Source organism: Dermacentor silvarum, chromosome 5 (assembly GCF_013339745.2).
Source record: "Dermacentor silvarum isolate Dsil-2018 chromosome 5, BIME_Dsil_1.4, whole genome shotgun sequence".
NCBI lineage: Eukaryota > Metazoa > Arthropoda > Arachnida > Ixodida > Ixodidae > Dermacentor > Dermacentor silvarum.
In genome coordinates this window covers 116910694-116926241 of record NC_051158.1, presented here as the reverse complement: position 1 = coordinate 116926241, position 15548 = coordinate 116910694, and the positions used below count along the sequence as shown (strand labels likewise).

At 50.5% G+C, this 15548-nt stretch overlaps 1 protein-coding gene across 1 annotated transcript in view; it reads right to left on the bottom strand.

Annotated features, from left to right (window-relative positions):
• The window catches only part of LOC125945969 (evasin P1181-like), a 329927-nt gene that overhangs the window by 281881 nt on the left and 32498 nt on the right, over positions 1-15548 (bottom strand). The window contains exon 3 of the mRNA XM_049668405.1: positions 2716-2765. Within this exon, the coding sequence (XP_049524362.1) occupies positions 2716-2765 (50 nt within the window). The remainder of the gene's footprint in view (positions 1-2715; positions 2766-15548) is intronic.

Sequence of the window (15548 nt, the reverse complement as noted above, 5' to 3'; positions counted from 1 at the left end):
ATTCATAGCCTGCGCAAAGGTTAGCACTGCCATTGTCTCACACGGTGCAACGCATCGTGAGAGAAGCGGTAAACTTTATCTAAATTGTGCGGCTTTAAGTGCCAAGGCCACAATGTGTTTCACCACATGATATTCTTAACGCGCACCTTGCATTTTTGCATTTCGCGCTCATCTATATGGGGTTGCCTCGGTCGTGATCAAACGCCGACCTCGAGCAACGTCATAGCCACAAAGCTGCCGAGGCGAGTACAGAAATGTTGATTTGATGGGTGGCCGCTTTCATATTGTGGTCTATACGCTGCGCTGCTTCAATGTAGCTTGGCGTCTACACGCCCTAGATCAGTTGTTCACTTTACAAACTAGAACGAGGTTTACTTTATTGCGAAAACAATTATATGGACACTCCAAGCGCATTTTTGCCGTCGCCGTCGTAGTGAAGTTCCGTCTACGGCGATTATATCGTCGCCGCGTGACGTGCGTTGTGTGTGCGAGTGAAAGCGTGCGAGGGTAAGCCGGCAACCGAAGCTTAATCTCGCGCACGCGACAGAGGAACGCGGCCGGAAGCGCGCGGTTTTCGTTCAGGCGTGAGGAACGGGGAGGAGGCGACGCAGACGGGAGGAGGGGGGGGGGGGGAAGGGTGCGTTCTGCTTATGCGGCTGCTGCTCACGGAGCTATCGGAAAGCGATCTGCGACGCGGTCGAAGTTGGCGCCCGCGGGAACCTCATCTTCAAAGCGATCTGCCATGGGCCTAAGTGCATTCGCCGAGTGCCGGTAGCTTCAGTATGCTCTCTGCTTTCGACGTTTAGTTCGCGTTGAAGCGAGAACTAGCGCGAAGGTCAATTTGCTCGCTGCCGCTGGCGCGCTTTATCACTCCAGTGTTTCGACCAGCTCCCGCAGGTCATTGAGCGAGATGTGTTCATGTTTACCTGTGCGCGCGTGACACCGTGCTTGTTTATTTAGTTAGTAAGCAAATATTTACAACTTTAACGGCCGATAAAACTACTATTCGTATTTTTCATAGCTGTCTACTAATTTGCTATCGCAATCGATGCTTCGCCTTTCGGGTGAAACTGCGATTTTTTTATTTTTTTTCAGAAATAGTACAAACGTACTATAGTGACACGTGTACTTCACCGGTAACCGCCTTTCACTGGCTAACAAATGTTAAACGTTATCGCTCAGCGCAGGACGCGCCTGTATGTATCGAAGTTTCTTGAACGTTATTGATGCTTTTATTGGTTGTCTGTTGTCACCGACGCTTATGTAATCTGATTGTACGAGCGCCGCGAATTGTCCAGCACTTTCTGGAAGACACGAGGGCAGCACTCTGCAACTTTCGATAACTCATGTTTAGAGGCGACGCGTTTCGCCGCGCTGATCAGATTTCGACGATTGCCGACTGCCTTCGCAGCTATCGTTTTGCTTCGAGTGTAACTTGCTTTTCTAGGCACAGGCACCCAATAAAAAAGTCCGTTTGGTCATTCACAGTTTTGTGACTGTTTTCGTCACCGTCACCACTACCTGACAATAGTGTACTTTGAATTTAGATTTATCCAGTTTCTGTGCGACTAATACCGTGTCTAGCAGTAAAATATCGTTGCCTTCTTACGTCACCTTCTCCCTCTTCCGCACTCCCCCCATGTATGCGAGCGAAGAGTGACAAGACTGTTTTTCATTTGTTTGGTAACTGCGTCGGTTCTACCCATTCTATGCCTCGTCTTCCTACCTCCCCCTACCATTCTATCTACCTCTCCTATGGACTGTTGCACGTTAGTACAAAGGCAAGTGCTGCAGTTTCTGCAATGCCTTTTTGTGGGGTCAGGGATAATTACAGCAGTTTAGAAAGTATTGTGGCGATTCCCAGGGAACTCAAGAGGGCGTTGTGGCGACGTGATGCAACGCTCCAAACGAGTTTTTTACACCGCTTTAATTTCTGCCGCGCTCGAGCCTTGTATATATTTTGGTACATATATGCTGTAAACTTCGTCCGCACCCAACGTGCAAGACCATCAGTAGGAGCGGCAGCGGAAATGTCAAAGGAAGAAGCGAAACAAGCTTCCCCTTAAAAGCTTCGCTTGAAAAGAAGGCAGGACGTGAACGTTTGTGTTGTAGTTTCCTAACTAAGCCGTTTCCATTTTGCGGGTAGTGTCCGTGAACAGCGATGGCTACAAGCTGCAGTCTTAATTGAAGCTCTTTTCTACAATGGCGCAAACAATGGATGAATCTATTAGTTTCTTGGTTGAAGAATGCCATTGGAAAATTGTATGAGCAAGAAAACTGTTTTATAAGGTTCGTATTACGTTTTTTCATTACTTTCTGTACGATTTGCAAGATATTTGGTACTGTGGTGGTTTCAGATAAAGGAATCCGTGACGGCATTTCAAGCGTGCTCGAATAATAATTGATATGGAGGAAACTTTAATAACAACAAATCATACCCAGTGGTTTCATCTGAAGGCGGTTCAAGATTATTGAACTTGTCATACCCAAACATGACTGCTTGCGAAGAATCTGTATGAGTGCGTTTCAAACGTGTCCAAATTTTCCACCTGCCAACACGGCAGCAGCATTAAATTGAGGCCAAGGTGTGAGTGAAGTCAGTTTATAGTTTTGCTCGCGCCATACTTATTTGATGTCCCTTATATCCTTTCCGAAGTATCATTCACCCTAGAATAAAGCATGCTATCTTCTATAGGAAAATAAATTGAAACTTACCTCTCCACCAGCGGTTTGCAATTTCTCTTCAGTACATACGTTTCCAACCGCTGTAAGAAAAGTTAGGAATTTGTTTGATACGGATTTAAACAGTAGTTGTCGCTTGCATGTGTATTCTAGTAAAGTTTGTTGCTTCTTCGAAATAGGGAATAAGTGGCAATTTCGGCCCTGTTTATTTTTTCGTTTGTCCAAATGTTCATGAGGTATGTTTTCAGCATGAATTGCTTCACGCAGAAAGAAAAGAAATTAAGAACTCCTGTCCTTTCATCGTGTCGTTATTCTAGTTGATCAACTTTCAGGAAATCCCAGTCATATGCTGTATTACGGGCGTTGTTGTTTTTCCGTCCTGATATAGTTACGCAAGAAAGGGCACTTCCTTTAACGCTTTATTATTGTGTCGAAGCGGCTTGAGCGTCAACTCCTCCGACTCATTCTTTGCTTTGTTTGCTGTCCAAGCTTCCTCCAAACCATCTTCCCCTCGACAAGAGCGAGTTGTTTTGGAGCATGGGTACACGTTACTACGTTATCGCACAAATAAATCCACACAAATATTCACGCAACACAAAAGGCAGAAGACCTGCAGAAGCCATTAGGTATACCCACAACAAGTTCTATGCGCACGTCCCTGGTTACAATGCACGTCAAAAAGTACAGCTGACGATTTCTGGCTTGCCTATATCAGCTACTAAGCACAGCTAAAAACCTCACGACTTAATATCAGCGGTTGCGAGGAAGGCAACTGCGGATCCACACGCCATGTATTCCACGTTCATGGGGGAGACGGTGGCCATAGCACTCGCCATTCAAACACCTCGTCATTCACAGGAAGAGATCACCAAAACATGACCAAATCATCATTACAGACTCGGAAGACGCATGTCGAGTTTACCTCAGGGCTCATATACGCCAGTAAGCTAATCACACTCTCACCAGCTTACGCAAACTCCCCGCAGCTCCAGATCTCTCATTACCATGCGTGAGCCTGATTTCGACACCTGGTCACGCCTTACTATCGGGCAATGACCGCGCTCATGCGGCTGCCCGAGAGCTTACCTGCCGGGCCCCTGGCAGTGAGGCGACGAACCCAGATCAAGCCTCCCGCAATATGCCCAACGCATACCGCGACACCCTAGATTTTTACAGGTTAGGGCACTTGCGAGATCATCCTCCACCCAAATCCTTCTACCGGAATGAAGCCGTCTCCCTGAGACGGCTTCAAACCAACTCGTATCCCAACCTCGTCCTTCTCAGAAAGTTCTCGCCAACCTTATGCCCCACCACCTGCGGAGGCTGCGGTTCACCACTGACGACGTTCCAGGTCACGATTGAGTGCTAAGAACTACCAGCGGATGTCCCCATTCTAAAAGCCCCCCAACCAACATATGTGCAGTGGGAGGCAATCCTTCGTCTCTCCGAGCCTCAGGTCTGGCTGGCCCTGATTCAACGAGCACGAGTGGTGGTGGAAGCCATTGGGGACCGGGGACTGGCCTATCTTCACAACAGCTCACATGGTTGACCAGTGCCGCTCCAGAAGTAGACGAAACACGCTCCAAGGGTGCGCCCCCCCCCCCCCCCTTGAAGACAAATGGCCATGGTCACTTGAAAAGTCAGTCAGGTGGGCACGCCAATGATGGGGGAAGGTTGGATCCTCTCGAGGGTGACTGTGTCCCCACGCCTTGCACACTATAGTAAAGTGGTGTTCTGGACACTTCACGACGGGGAAGGGGCCGTAATAGCGAGCTGGAACAGGACGACAAGGTGCGTCAATATGCTGACAACATGACAGGACGTTTGCGGGCTTGAGGGCGGGAAAACGTTACGTGGGCTCATGTGAGTAGTGTGTAGGTGAGTAGGTCCGCTGACGCTGGACGAAAGAAGGTGGATCAGGAACAGACGGTGTGTGGCGGTGACGAACACAGGCGGTGCCGAGATCAGCTGGGATGCGGAGGGTGCAGCGTAAAACATCTCGGCTACTGAACAAGAGAGCTCTGGTCGGAGAGTAGATCGAAGGGCAAGCAGCACGAGTGACAGGTGGGAAACACAATCGGCCGCTGGAGGCTGAGCAGAAAGCGCTGCTTTCAACTGCTGGTGCATTCTAGCGTCGATGCAGTTGGATGCCGGGTGATAGCAGTTGCGCGAGTTCGCTTACAGACCAGCAAAAATATAAGGAATGTGAACAGGGTGACTCAAACTTTCTGCTACCTTCAGCTGACTCCATCAACGACACATCAAAATTGCTGATCCATGCTGACATGAAAGTATGTACAACTGTGACCGACACGATGGCAGGCATGCGAGCCGGTACAGGCCACCGGCCGTAGCGATCAATACACGTAAGCAAGTGCGGAACAGCCACGAGATGGCGGCAAAGGTCGGACAGTGGCAGGATTAATGGGGTAGAAGCATGCATGGCGGAGTGGAGGCTTGGTGTGTCGTACGTCAAAACCCTGGAAGGCTGTGCAAGCACGAACCCAGTCACGCATGCGGGCGCGTACACCAGGCGAGACGTTGCGTGCGGTGATAAGGTCTAGCGTGGCAAGTATGCTTGGATAGCAGAGCAATCGGCTCGAATCAAATAGAACACGACGAAGTAGACAAGGGACACAGATGCGAGCACGGCCAGCTAAAGCATCCAGCCATAGCGTACGCCATGGTCGATGAAGTGAACCTGCTCCAGGCAGAAATATGTAGAAGACGGGAGGCGTGGAATATCGGGGTTGGACACTTTTGTCGCCACGAGCGAGGAGAAGGAGAGGTCAGTGATACCTGTCGGGGCTTTGATGCCGATGCTGCTCAGAGCGTCAGCTGCACTGTTGAGGCTAGTTTTGACGCAATGTGTCAGTAGTGTATTCCGTGAGGAAAGCAACGTGACGGAGCTACCGAGGAGAGTGGTTCGCTGCGAAGGAACGTATGGCGGAAGCGAGAGACTTGTGGTCGACAAGGATGACAAATTCTCGACTTTCGACGCAGAATATGAAGCATTTCACCGCAAGGTAGGCGGTGAGCGGCACACGTCTGAATGTGCTATATAGGCGCTCAGTGTCGCGCAACTTCCGGGAAGCAAAAGAGATGTGGACTCATGCACCATTAAGCCACTGATAGAGAGCGGCTCTCACAGCTACTGAAGAAGCGTCCACTATTGGAGCAGTCTGTGAAGGGTGGAGCAGGAGTGTGGCTAGAGCAAATTTTCGTCATTACCACGCGAAATACCTGACTCACGACAAAGTCAAAAGGAAGAGAAGCGAACTTACCTTTTCGAGGAGGAGCGCTGGAAGAGGCTACAATAGTGTAGAACATGTAGGCCTGAAGCGACGTTAAAAAGTTAATGAGGCCGAGAAAACGAGCCGGGCTGTGTGCAGACGTCGGAGGTTAATAGTAGATGACGGTCTATACCTTGTCAGGCAGCGGAGTTATTGATGCCTTGCTTGGTGATGCAATCTGCTAGTAAATTGATCTCCTAAACCACAAACTGACATCTGACAGCATTTGTGACGAGATCACAATCGTGCAGATGAGCAAGCAGTTCACGGATATGTGCGTTATGCGTCTCGACAACCTTGTTAGAGACGACGAGATCATCCATTTAAAAAACTTTGTGACTTTATTTCAGCGGTTGCGAGAAACCAGGCTACGGATCCACCCGCCCTCCATTTCTCCTCCTATTTCTTCTGCCCTATCTTCTATCTTCGCACCAGCTCACATGGTTGACCAGGGCCGAGCAAGAAGAAGAATGAGATCCCAGACGCATTTTTCCACCTTCACGAAAATGAGATCCGAAAAGGCCGGTGATCTTGACAGGTGGAATTAGTCCAGTAGCAGCACTGAATTACTTGAACATTAGAAACAACCACACAACACTTCCCACTAATTTGCATTCACGCCCAATCCAGTAGTTTCGCGCAGTTGCACGTGCGTCTCTCAAGCAAGGGAGGTAAAGCTGTCGGTAGGCCTGCTGTACTACTAGCAGAGTTTATTAATGCCGCTTCGGCATTAGGGCAAGTGGGTCGTTCGTCGTCAACTATTTGGTGAGCTGACTGGACATCGGGTCCGAAGGAGGGCGTTTTGATCGGTCTACAGCTCAAAGTCTTCTGGTCTGAAGTTTCCATGAAACGTGTGCCTATTCGCGCTGCTGTGAAGCTCAGTAGAAAATGATATGTTTGCTGCTTTCTTTTGCGAATAGACAACAGCACGTTCAATGGGGCTGCTGCTAATGGCACTTAGGATCTTCGGTTTGCTTTGAGAATATGAATGAACCCAGCTGATTCACTTGAATACCTGATTCACTTCAACACCACAGCTGAAGTTATGAGGATGCAATAGCACGCATTTGTCGTTTTCTCTCGTTAGGATCACTTCAGTCCGCTTTTGCTTTTTCAAACTCCTCATGCGTGAAGTAAAGTAGTTTTAGGTTAAGGGACGCAGTCCAGGCTTTTTTTGTGGGACGTAGTGGCAGCGTCCTATGATGACCCATCTAAAACAATTACCAGCTTTGTCTCCGCAGTGCTTCTGAGGAATATTGGCTGATGAAGAATGAAAAGAATGCACAGATCGTCACTGTAGGTAATATTGTGACGGGGCGTCAAATAGATAAAAGCGGAACAGGATTTAAAAACAGGAACTGTTGACAGAGATGGCCGAGATGGCTGAACACGCGCAGCGTCCCCCAGCGATCGTCTTCTTTCTCAATGCTAGGAGGCGGCCCGTAACATCCAACCACCCTGGCGTGCTGAGCGCCGTCTCGGCGCAGACTACTTACACGAGGAGGCGACGGAAAAGTACGGCTTCAGTCGGGATACGTGCATGACGTCACGAGACAGTAGCCTAGATGAACTGTTCAGTTGGGTGATTTCCCAGTTCACGTCACTACGTTGCCGCAAAACTTTGTAAGGTCCGGTGTAACGCGATAAAAGCTTTTCGGAGAGACTGACGCGACGAGAAGGAGTCCACAGAAGCACAATAGATCTCCGAGAAAAGCAGAGGTGCCGGTGGCTGCGCTCATAACGGTCCTTTTGGCACAACTGCGAATCGGATAGTCGCTCATGAGCGCTCTGACGTGCCAGACGGGCTCGCGCGGCAGCATCGCGGGTATACTCCGTGGTATGTTGTACAACAGCAGGTAGTAGAGTGTCAAAAGGCAATGCACGGTGGTGCCCATACAGGGGATAAAATTGCGAAACACTGGCGGTGTCGTGACGGGAGGAGTTGTACGCGAACGTGACGTATGGCAAAGCGCTGTCCCAGTCCCGATGATCGTCAGACACGTACATTGACAGCATATCGGTTAAGGTGCGGTTCAGCCTTTCGGTGGGCCCGTTGGTCTGCGGGTGGTACGCAGTAGTGAGATTGTGCTCCACAGATCAGGAACGAAGGAGGTCATCGACAACTTTCGACAAGAAGTAGCTGCCTCGGTCTGTGTGCAGTTGCCGAGGTGCACCATGAGGAAGGATGACGTCATGAAGGTGAAAATCGGCGACTTCAGTGGCGCAGCTAGTCGGCAAAGCTCGCGTGATGGCAAAACGCGTAGCGTAGTCGGTCGCAACTGCGATCCACTTGCTCCCTGAAGCAGACGTAGGAAATGGACCGAGGAGGTCAAGACCGATGCGATAGAATGGCTCCTGGGGTATGTCAATAGGATGCAGAAGGCCTGCAGGCAACGCGGAGGGCCATTTACGTCGTTGACAAAGGTCACACGCAGCAACGTAGCGTCGAACAGATCGGTACAGACCAGGTCAGAAAAACCGGCGCCGCACGTGATCGTATGTGTGGGATACGCCAAGATAGCCAGCGGTCAGAGCATCGTGGAGTTCTTTGAGAACAGCAGCACGAAGATGCTTGGGGAGAACAAGCTGAAGCTCTGGGCCGTCGGGAGTGGTTCTACGACGGTAAAGAATATCGTCGTGAAGTTTAAACAGATGATGCGATGGGTCGGGCTGACGAGAATGGAGGCGGCCAATTATAGATCGTAACGTGTCGTCACTTTGCTGTTCAGCGTGTATGTTGGCCAGATCTGCAACAGCCATGACGAAGTCACCGGTATCACGTCCGGCGTGTCGGGAGGGTCGACAGGGTAGCGGGATAAACAGTCAGCATCATGGTGCATCCGGCCAGATTTGTAGAGCACGTCAAAGGTGTACTCCTGTAGTCGTAACGCCCAGCGGCCAAGCCTGCCTTTAGGATCCTTCAGCGACCAGAGCCAGCAAAGGGCATGGTGGCCCGCGACAACGGAAAACGTTCGGCTGTACAAATAACGGCGGAATTTTGCCACAGCCCAGACCAAAGCGAGGCATTCGTGCTCAGAAATCGAATAATTCTGCTCCGACGACGAGAGAAGGTGGCTGGCGTAGGCAATGACACGGTCCTATTTGTTCTGGCGTTGGGCGAGTACTGCACCTATGCCGTGGCCACTAGTGTCGGTGCGAACTTCTGTAGCGGCCGACGGGTCATAATGCGCCAAAATGGGCGGTGAAGTCAGTAAAGTGGTCACGGTGGTGAATGCGGCAGCTTGTGCACGACCCCAGGAAAGAGAGATGGCCTTCCAGAGTCGGTCAGTAAGCGGCCGGGCGATGTCGGCAAAATTCCTGACAAAGCGGCAGAAGTATGAATACAAGCCGACAAAGCTCCGTGCACCGCTAACTGAACGAGGAACAGGAAAGTCTCGGACGGCACGCACCGTGTCGGGGCCAGGTTGGACACTGCTAGCACTAAGAGGGTGATCGAGAACGGTGATGTGACGCCGAGCGGAACTACACTTGGAGGAGTTAAGTTGCATACCAGCGCGGCGAAACACATCGAGAATGGCCGACAGGCGGGCTAGATGGTCCTCAAAAGTAGGCGAAAAGACAATTACGTCATCTAGATAGCATAAACACGTAGACCACGTATAGCCCCGAAGGAAAGAATCCATCATTCGCTCGAAGGTTACGGGGGCATTACACAATCCAAAAAGGCATAACCTTGAATTGGTAAAGTCCATCTGGTGTGACGAACGCAGTCTTTTCGCGGTCCATGGCATGAATGGTAATCTTCCAGTATCCAGAGCGTAGGCGGATGGAGGAAAAGTACGTGGCACCGTGGAGGCAGTCCAAGGCCTCACCGATTCGGGGCAGGAGGTAGACGTCCTTGCGTATGTTGTTGTTCACGTGTCGGTAGTCAACACAAAAGTGCCAGCTGCCGTCTTTCTCTTTTACTAGCACCACAGAGGACGCCCATGGACTGCAAGAAGGTTCGATAACGCCTTTTGTGAGCATTTTGTCAACTTCGCCTTGGATCACACGACGTTCGGCGAGGGAGACGCGATAAGGACGGCGGCGGATAGGGCTCCCGTTCCCCGTGTCGATGTGATGTTGGCCAACAGATGTTTGGCTGAGAGAACGATCGTCAAAGTCGAAAATGTCGAGGTAAGATTCCAGGAGGCGCCGAAGGTCAGTAGCTTGATCAGAAGGAAGGTCAGCAGGGATCACTTCGACAAGGACATCGCGCGTGGTGCAAATGAAGGACGAATTGGAGGGACTGGTGGGATCCAACGCGCAAATTTCGCAGTCTTCGGCAGCAGTGATGGCGGCGAGTGACATGCCTGCCGGAATCAGTTGAGGAGAGGCGCTGAAGTTTCAAATAGGAATGGCGATGCGGTTGTCGGTGATAGTCACGAGGGTGTTAGGCACGGCGACATTCTTGGTGAGCAGAACGTCTGTTACCGGGGATAGCAAGTAATTGCCATCAGTGACAGGAGGGCTCGAGACCATATCGATATACATGGTAGCTTGCGGGGGCATGTGCACATAGTCGATAGAGCAGAGACGGGCGGAAGGCGTGGTTTGGGCATCGGCTAGGTGAGGTAGATCGAGCTGCAGGAGGCCAGTTGCACAGTCAATTAGGGCAGAATGAGTTGCGAGAAAGTCCAGGCCAAGTATAACGCCGTACGGATATTGCTCAAGAACGGTAAATAAAACAGTAGTTGGGTGACTGACGATTGTGACGCGGGCGGTGTACATGCCAAGGATGGTGGGAGTTCCCCCATCGGCCACTCTTACAACGTGGGAAACAGCAGGTGCGACCACCTTCTTTAGGCGACGGCGAATACCAGAGCTCATGACAGAAATAGAGTCGCCGACCGATTTTTCGGACTCCGAAAATTCGGACTTGTTGGATATTCCGGACTCCATAAATGCACCGTCAAGGATCCCATAGAGATAATGCATTTTTTTGACCGATTTTTCGGACGAATTTGCCCCTGAAAGTTGGATTTTTCGGACTAAATCGCTCGTTTAAAGCTACGCTCCCAACAATTGTGGAAGCCGCCATATTGGATTTTCCGCCAGCTTGGCTAAATTTGGTCTTCGAATGGCTTTGCTGCCTCCGAGATTAGAAAGCGCACTTGGAAAACGCGGCACGGGACGTTACTTTTTCGTCTTCGGTCAGCACTACTATCGTCATCACACCGTTGGGGACGGGAAAGGAGGAGGCGAAGGAAGGATTCTTTTTATTGTTGTAGCTTCTTCAGCTTGTTTCAGTCGCTATTCCGCACGTGTTGTGTCGCGCTGCATCGAGACGTTGTGTGGTTCCTTGTGGCTACTACAACATCGAATTTTGCGTGCTTGACGCCATGGCTCCGCCATCTGTGCCATCGCGAGAGCCAGGCGGTGCGAAGAAGCGTGGGAAGTACACGGCCCTGACGTTGGAGAAGAAAGCTGCAATTATCAAGCTGATACAGAGTGGACGTTCGCAGCTTGATGTCGCCAAAGAATACCACCTCTCCAAGCAAACGGTATCTGACTATGTCAAAAACAGCGCGAAGATACTGTCAGCGTTTGAGAATTCCCACAACAAGAGCCAAAAAAACGACAGTAAGGGCGTTCATCCAGCCCTTGAAGAGGCTCTGCAGTTGTGGCTCAAAGGAGTTTTGGCCAAGAACCTGCCCGTGTCGGGAGACTTGTTAAAAGAAAAGGCGGAGTCGTTCGCTCTCAAAATGGGCATTGAAGAGTTCAAATTTACTGACGGATGGCTTCGCGGCTTCAAGAAGAGGCACGGAATTTCATTCAAAAAAGTGAGTGGTGAAAGCGGAGCGGTGGATCAGACTATTGTGTCTGATTACCGTGTCACGAAGTGGCAAGCATTGCTTAAAGAATATGCTCCTTCGGACATATTCAACTGTGACGAGACAGGACTTTTCTTTAAGATGCTGCCGGATCGTACGCTAGCATTTTCGGGGGAATCGTGCGCCAGTGGGAAGCTCAGCAAGGAGCGTATAACAGTGATGGTTGGTGCCAACGCCACCGGAACGGAAAAACTGCCTCTTCTCGTTATTGGGAAGGCCAGAAATCCGAGGTGTTTTAAGGCTGTGAGAACCCTCCCTGTGGAATACGACAGCAACTCCAAGGCGTGGATCACGCAATCATTGTTTGAAAGATACATACGCAAACTTGACCGCAAGTTTGCGCGGCAGAACAGAAAGGTCTTTTTTGTGGACAACAGTGGCGCGCACGGTAGCGTGCCGAACCTTGAGGCCATTCGGCTGGAATTTTTACCGCCTAACACCACAAGCGTGCTCCAGCCAATGGATCAAGGCGTGATCAGAAACATCAAGGCACACTACCGTGCCCGCCTGCTCAGCCGCACCGTCTTGTGCCTCGACAGCGGGAAGGTGTACAAGGTCGACCTTCTGGCCGCCATCCACATGTTAGCCGATGCATGGAAAGCGGAGAAGCCAGAAACCATCGCGCATTGCTTTAGGCATGCAGGGTTCGCTGCTGCCGAAGAGCCCGAGGCGGATGACCTGGACGTAGGCGACCCGGACGGCACCGATGGCGGGATGACTTAATGAACGACCGGCGCAGTGGTGGAGTGGACGTTCCTGCCACGATGACATTTAAAGATTTCGCTCGTACGGACGACAACGTTGTTTCGTGCGCGGAGGCCACAGACGACGAAATTCTTCGCCAGGTTGTCCAGCAGCCGGAGAGCGGCTCGGATGATGACGACGATGACCACCCGCAGCCGTCGGCGGCGGAGATCGCCAACGCGGTGACGCTATTGTCGAGCGTTTACGGTGACGATGTCACCTTGGCGCAAATACAGACAAACCTAATTGCCTCCAAGTGTACTATGAGGCAAGGCGGCATCAAGGACTTTTTTAAGCCTGCCTGAATGAAATAAAGTTAACATTTTTGGCGAAAACTAATTTTTCGGACTGTTCGATTTTTCGGACTTTTTTTCGGTCCCCGCCAGGTCCGAAAAATCGGTCGGCGACTGTATAAGCGCCGGTGTCGACAAGTGCAGAAATCGTCACGCCATCAACGTCAACGTCCAACACAGCGTCGAGTCAGCAAAGTAACTAGCGGGTTTTGGGGCAGATTCGTAGATGCAGCATTACCTCCGGAGTGAAAGAGTTTTCCGGAGTGAAGGAGCCACGGTTGCCCGGCGACGTGGCGCGGTGAGGTGGTGGGGAGTGGGAGGGTGGACGGCGGTACGGTTACGAAGGCGACTGTTGACCTCTAGGTGACGGCGAGCGGCTGGACCATGTCGTGGCAGCGTCAGGATTGTAGGGGTGTGCTGCAGATAGTGGCTCAAAAGGGCTGCGATCAAGGAGGCGATCATGGCAAAAGGATGGAGTACGTGCCGGGAACGACCAGCGGTTGTGACAGTAGCGAGCAACGTGCCTGACACGGCGGCAGTTAAAGCAGATATGCCGAAGGGCTTCAGTTCGCCAATCAGCAGGGTTGCGAGATCGTAGAGCGAACCGTGGATACCGAGGAAACGATGTCCGGACTCCGGAAGCAAATGTAGGGCTAACAACGGCGCAAACAGCGTGAACCTCGAGATTCGCGAGTTCGTTTCGCACAATGGCTTGGACGAGTGAAACCGCTGGTGTGCTCGAGTCGCCGGCGTTAGAGCTGGTAAAGAGGCTAGTGGGAGCCATTGCCTCGATTTCGCGGCGGACAATCCTCGTCAATTCGGCTGAAGGCGGCCACAGATTGGATTTCGGCCGCTCTTCACACGAAGACGTTGCAGCGGTGTTGGGAAGCCGGACGAATGGTGGTTGAATACGGCGGCTCTTAGCCTGCGCAAAGCGCTAACACTCCTCGATCATGGCATCGACGGTAGCACAATTTGTTCACTTGAGCAAATTGAATGTGTCGTCCGCTATCCCTTTCAGGACATGGCCGACCTTGTCAGACTCTGGCATGTTACTGTCAGCTTTACGGCACAGCACCAGCACATCCTGTATGTACAATATGATTCCGTGGACGTCTGGGCGCGAGTTGACAGCTGTTGCTTCGCAGCAATTTTTCGACTGGAGGCCTTACCGAACAGGTCACGCAGCTTTTGTTTGAATGTATCCCAGTTCCCAAAGGCGGCCTCGTGATTGTCATACCACAACTTAACCGTTCCACTAAGATAAAACACCACATTGGCCAGCATGACTGTCAGGTCCCAGTGGTTGGAATCGCTGACACGTTCGTATAGCATGAGGCATTCCTCAGCGTCGGTACCATCGGTCCCGTTGAACATTACAGGGTCTCGGGGTTGGACTACTACAATCGGTGTCCGTGGCGCAGAAGGAGATTCTGGTTGGTGTGCCATGGTGGTCGCACCGCAGCACCGACCGCTTCGGAGCTCCGTCGTCTGGCGAGACTACCCCGCGTCTTCCACCAGTGTGTCACGGGGCGTCAAATAGATAAAAGCGGCGATCGTCGTGTTCTTTCTCAATGCAAGGAGGCGGCCCTTAAGAATATCAAGCGCACTTTCTGCTACGCGCTCAACCAATATACGCCTCTTTTAGTTGCCGTATTCTGGCAGCACGCTCGGTGCTCTTACTAACAACTGGGTTACCTGGCGGCACCGTTTCTCCGCAAGAACGCGGTCGTCTGCTAGTTCTATTCGTTTTTCCACGATATACTGACTTAATGGTGTTCATAGGTAGTCTGACTTCAAAATTTCGCCAATTCAACATTTCTGTATCGCAACGCTTAACAGGGCGAAATGTGGTTCCTCAGCCTCCCTTTTACATGGCACTATACGCTTCTTGCCTGACATCAAGAATCTCATGACCTCTAGCGTTCTTGACTACTACAAGGAAAAGATCTTAAGTGCATGTAGCAGCGTCGGTATATTGAAGCTTCTTTGAAGCTTTAATACTTTAATCTGTATTTTTTTCTGCAAGGGGCGCTGAGCGCGGCTACATATTTGATCTATAAATGCACATTTAATAACCGACTAACTTCGTTAACATCTCATTGTTTACAATACGCAAACCATTGTTTTTATTGGACTTTTGTTACTAAATTCCGTGCTTCATTACTTGAATAAAGGTTTTGAAACGTCGCTGACATGTGATAAGTAGCAGCCCGCTGGTATCGATTGCAGTCCGTTCGTTTATCGATTCAAATGTTACGGCTTTAAAGTTTGCGCACAGGGTGGTCATTTCCTTTGGGCAGTACCATGCAGGTTCTTTTTAATTAGATCACAATAGTATATCAGCCAGTTTATGCGTCCAACATACGATAGCCGTCACCACGTGAACGTGTTTAAAGTCGGTGAATTTTATCAGCTGCGGCGTTTCACTGGCATAACTGCGGCGTAACAGATTCCGGTAGTCATTTATTAAAAGTGGGAAGTAGTAATAATTATAATGTTATTGCTCTTCAAGAGCAATTATAAAGAGGCTCATGTTATTTTGCCAGGTTGGTATAATTTGTAACATGGAGTACAGCATAAATATAAACAGTTCTGGCTGTTTATATAACTTCACGGCACATTAGTGGCAAATGTACTTCCGGTGATAGTCAGAATAATTGCATTTGAAACATAATAAAGTGACTGTGTTTATTACCTGG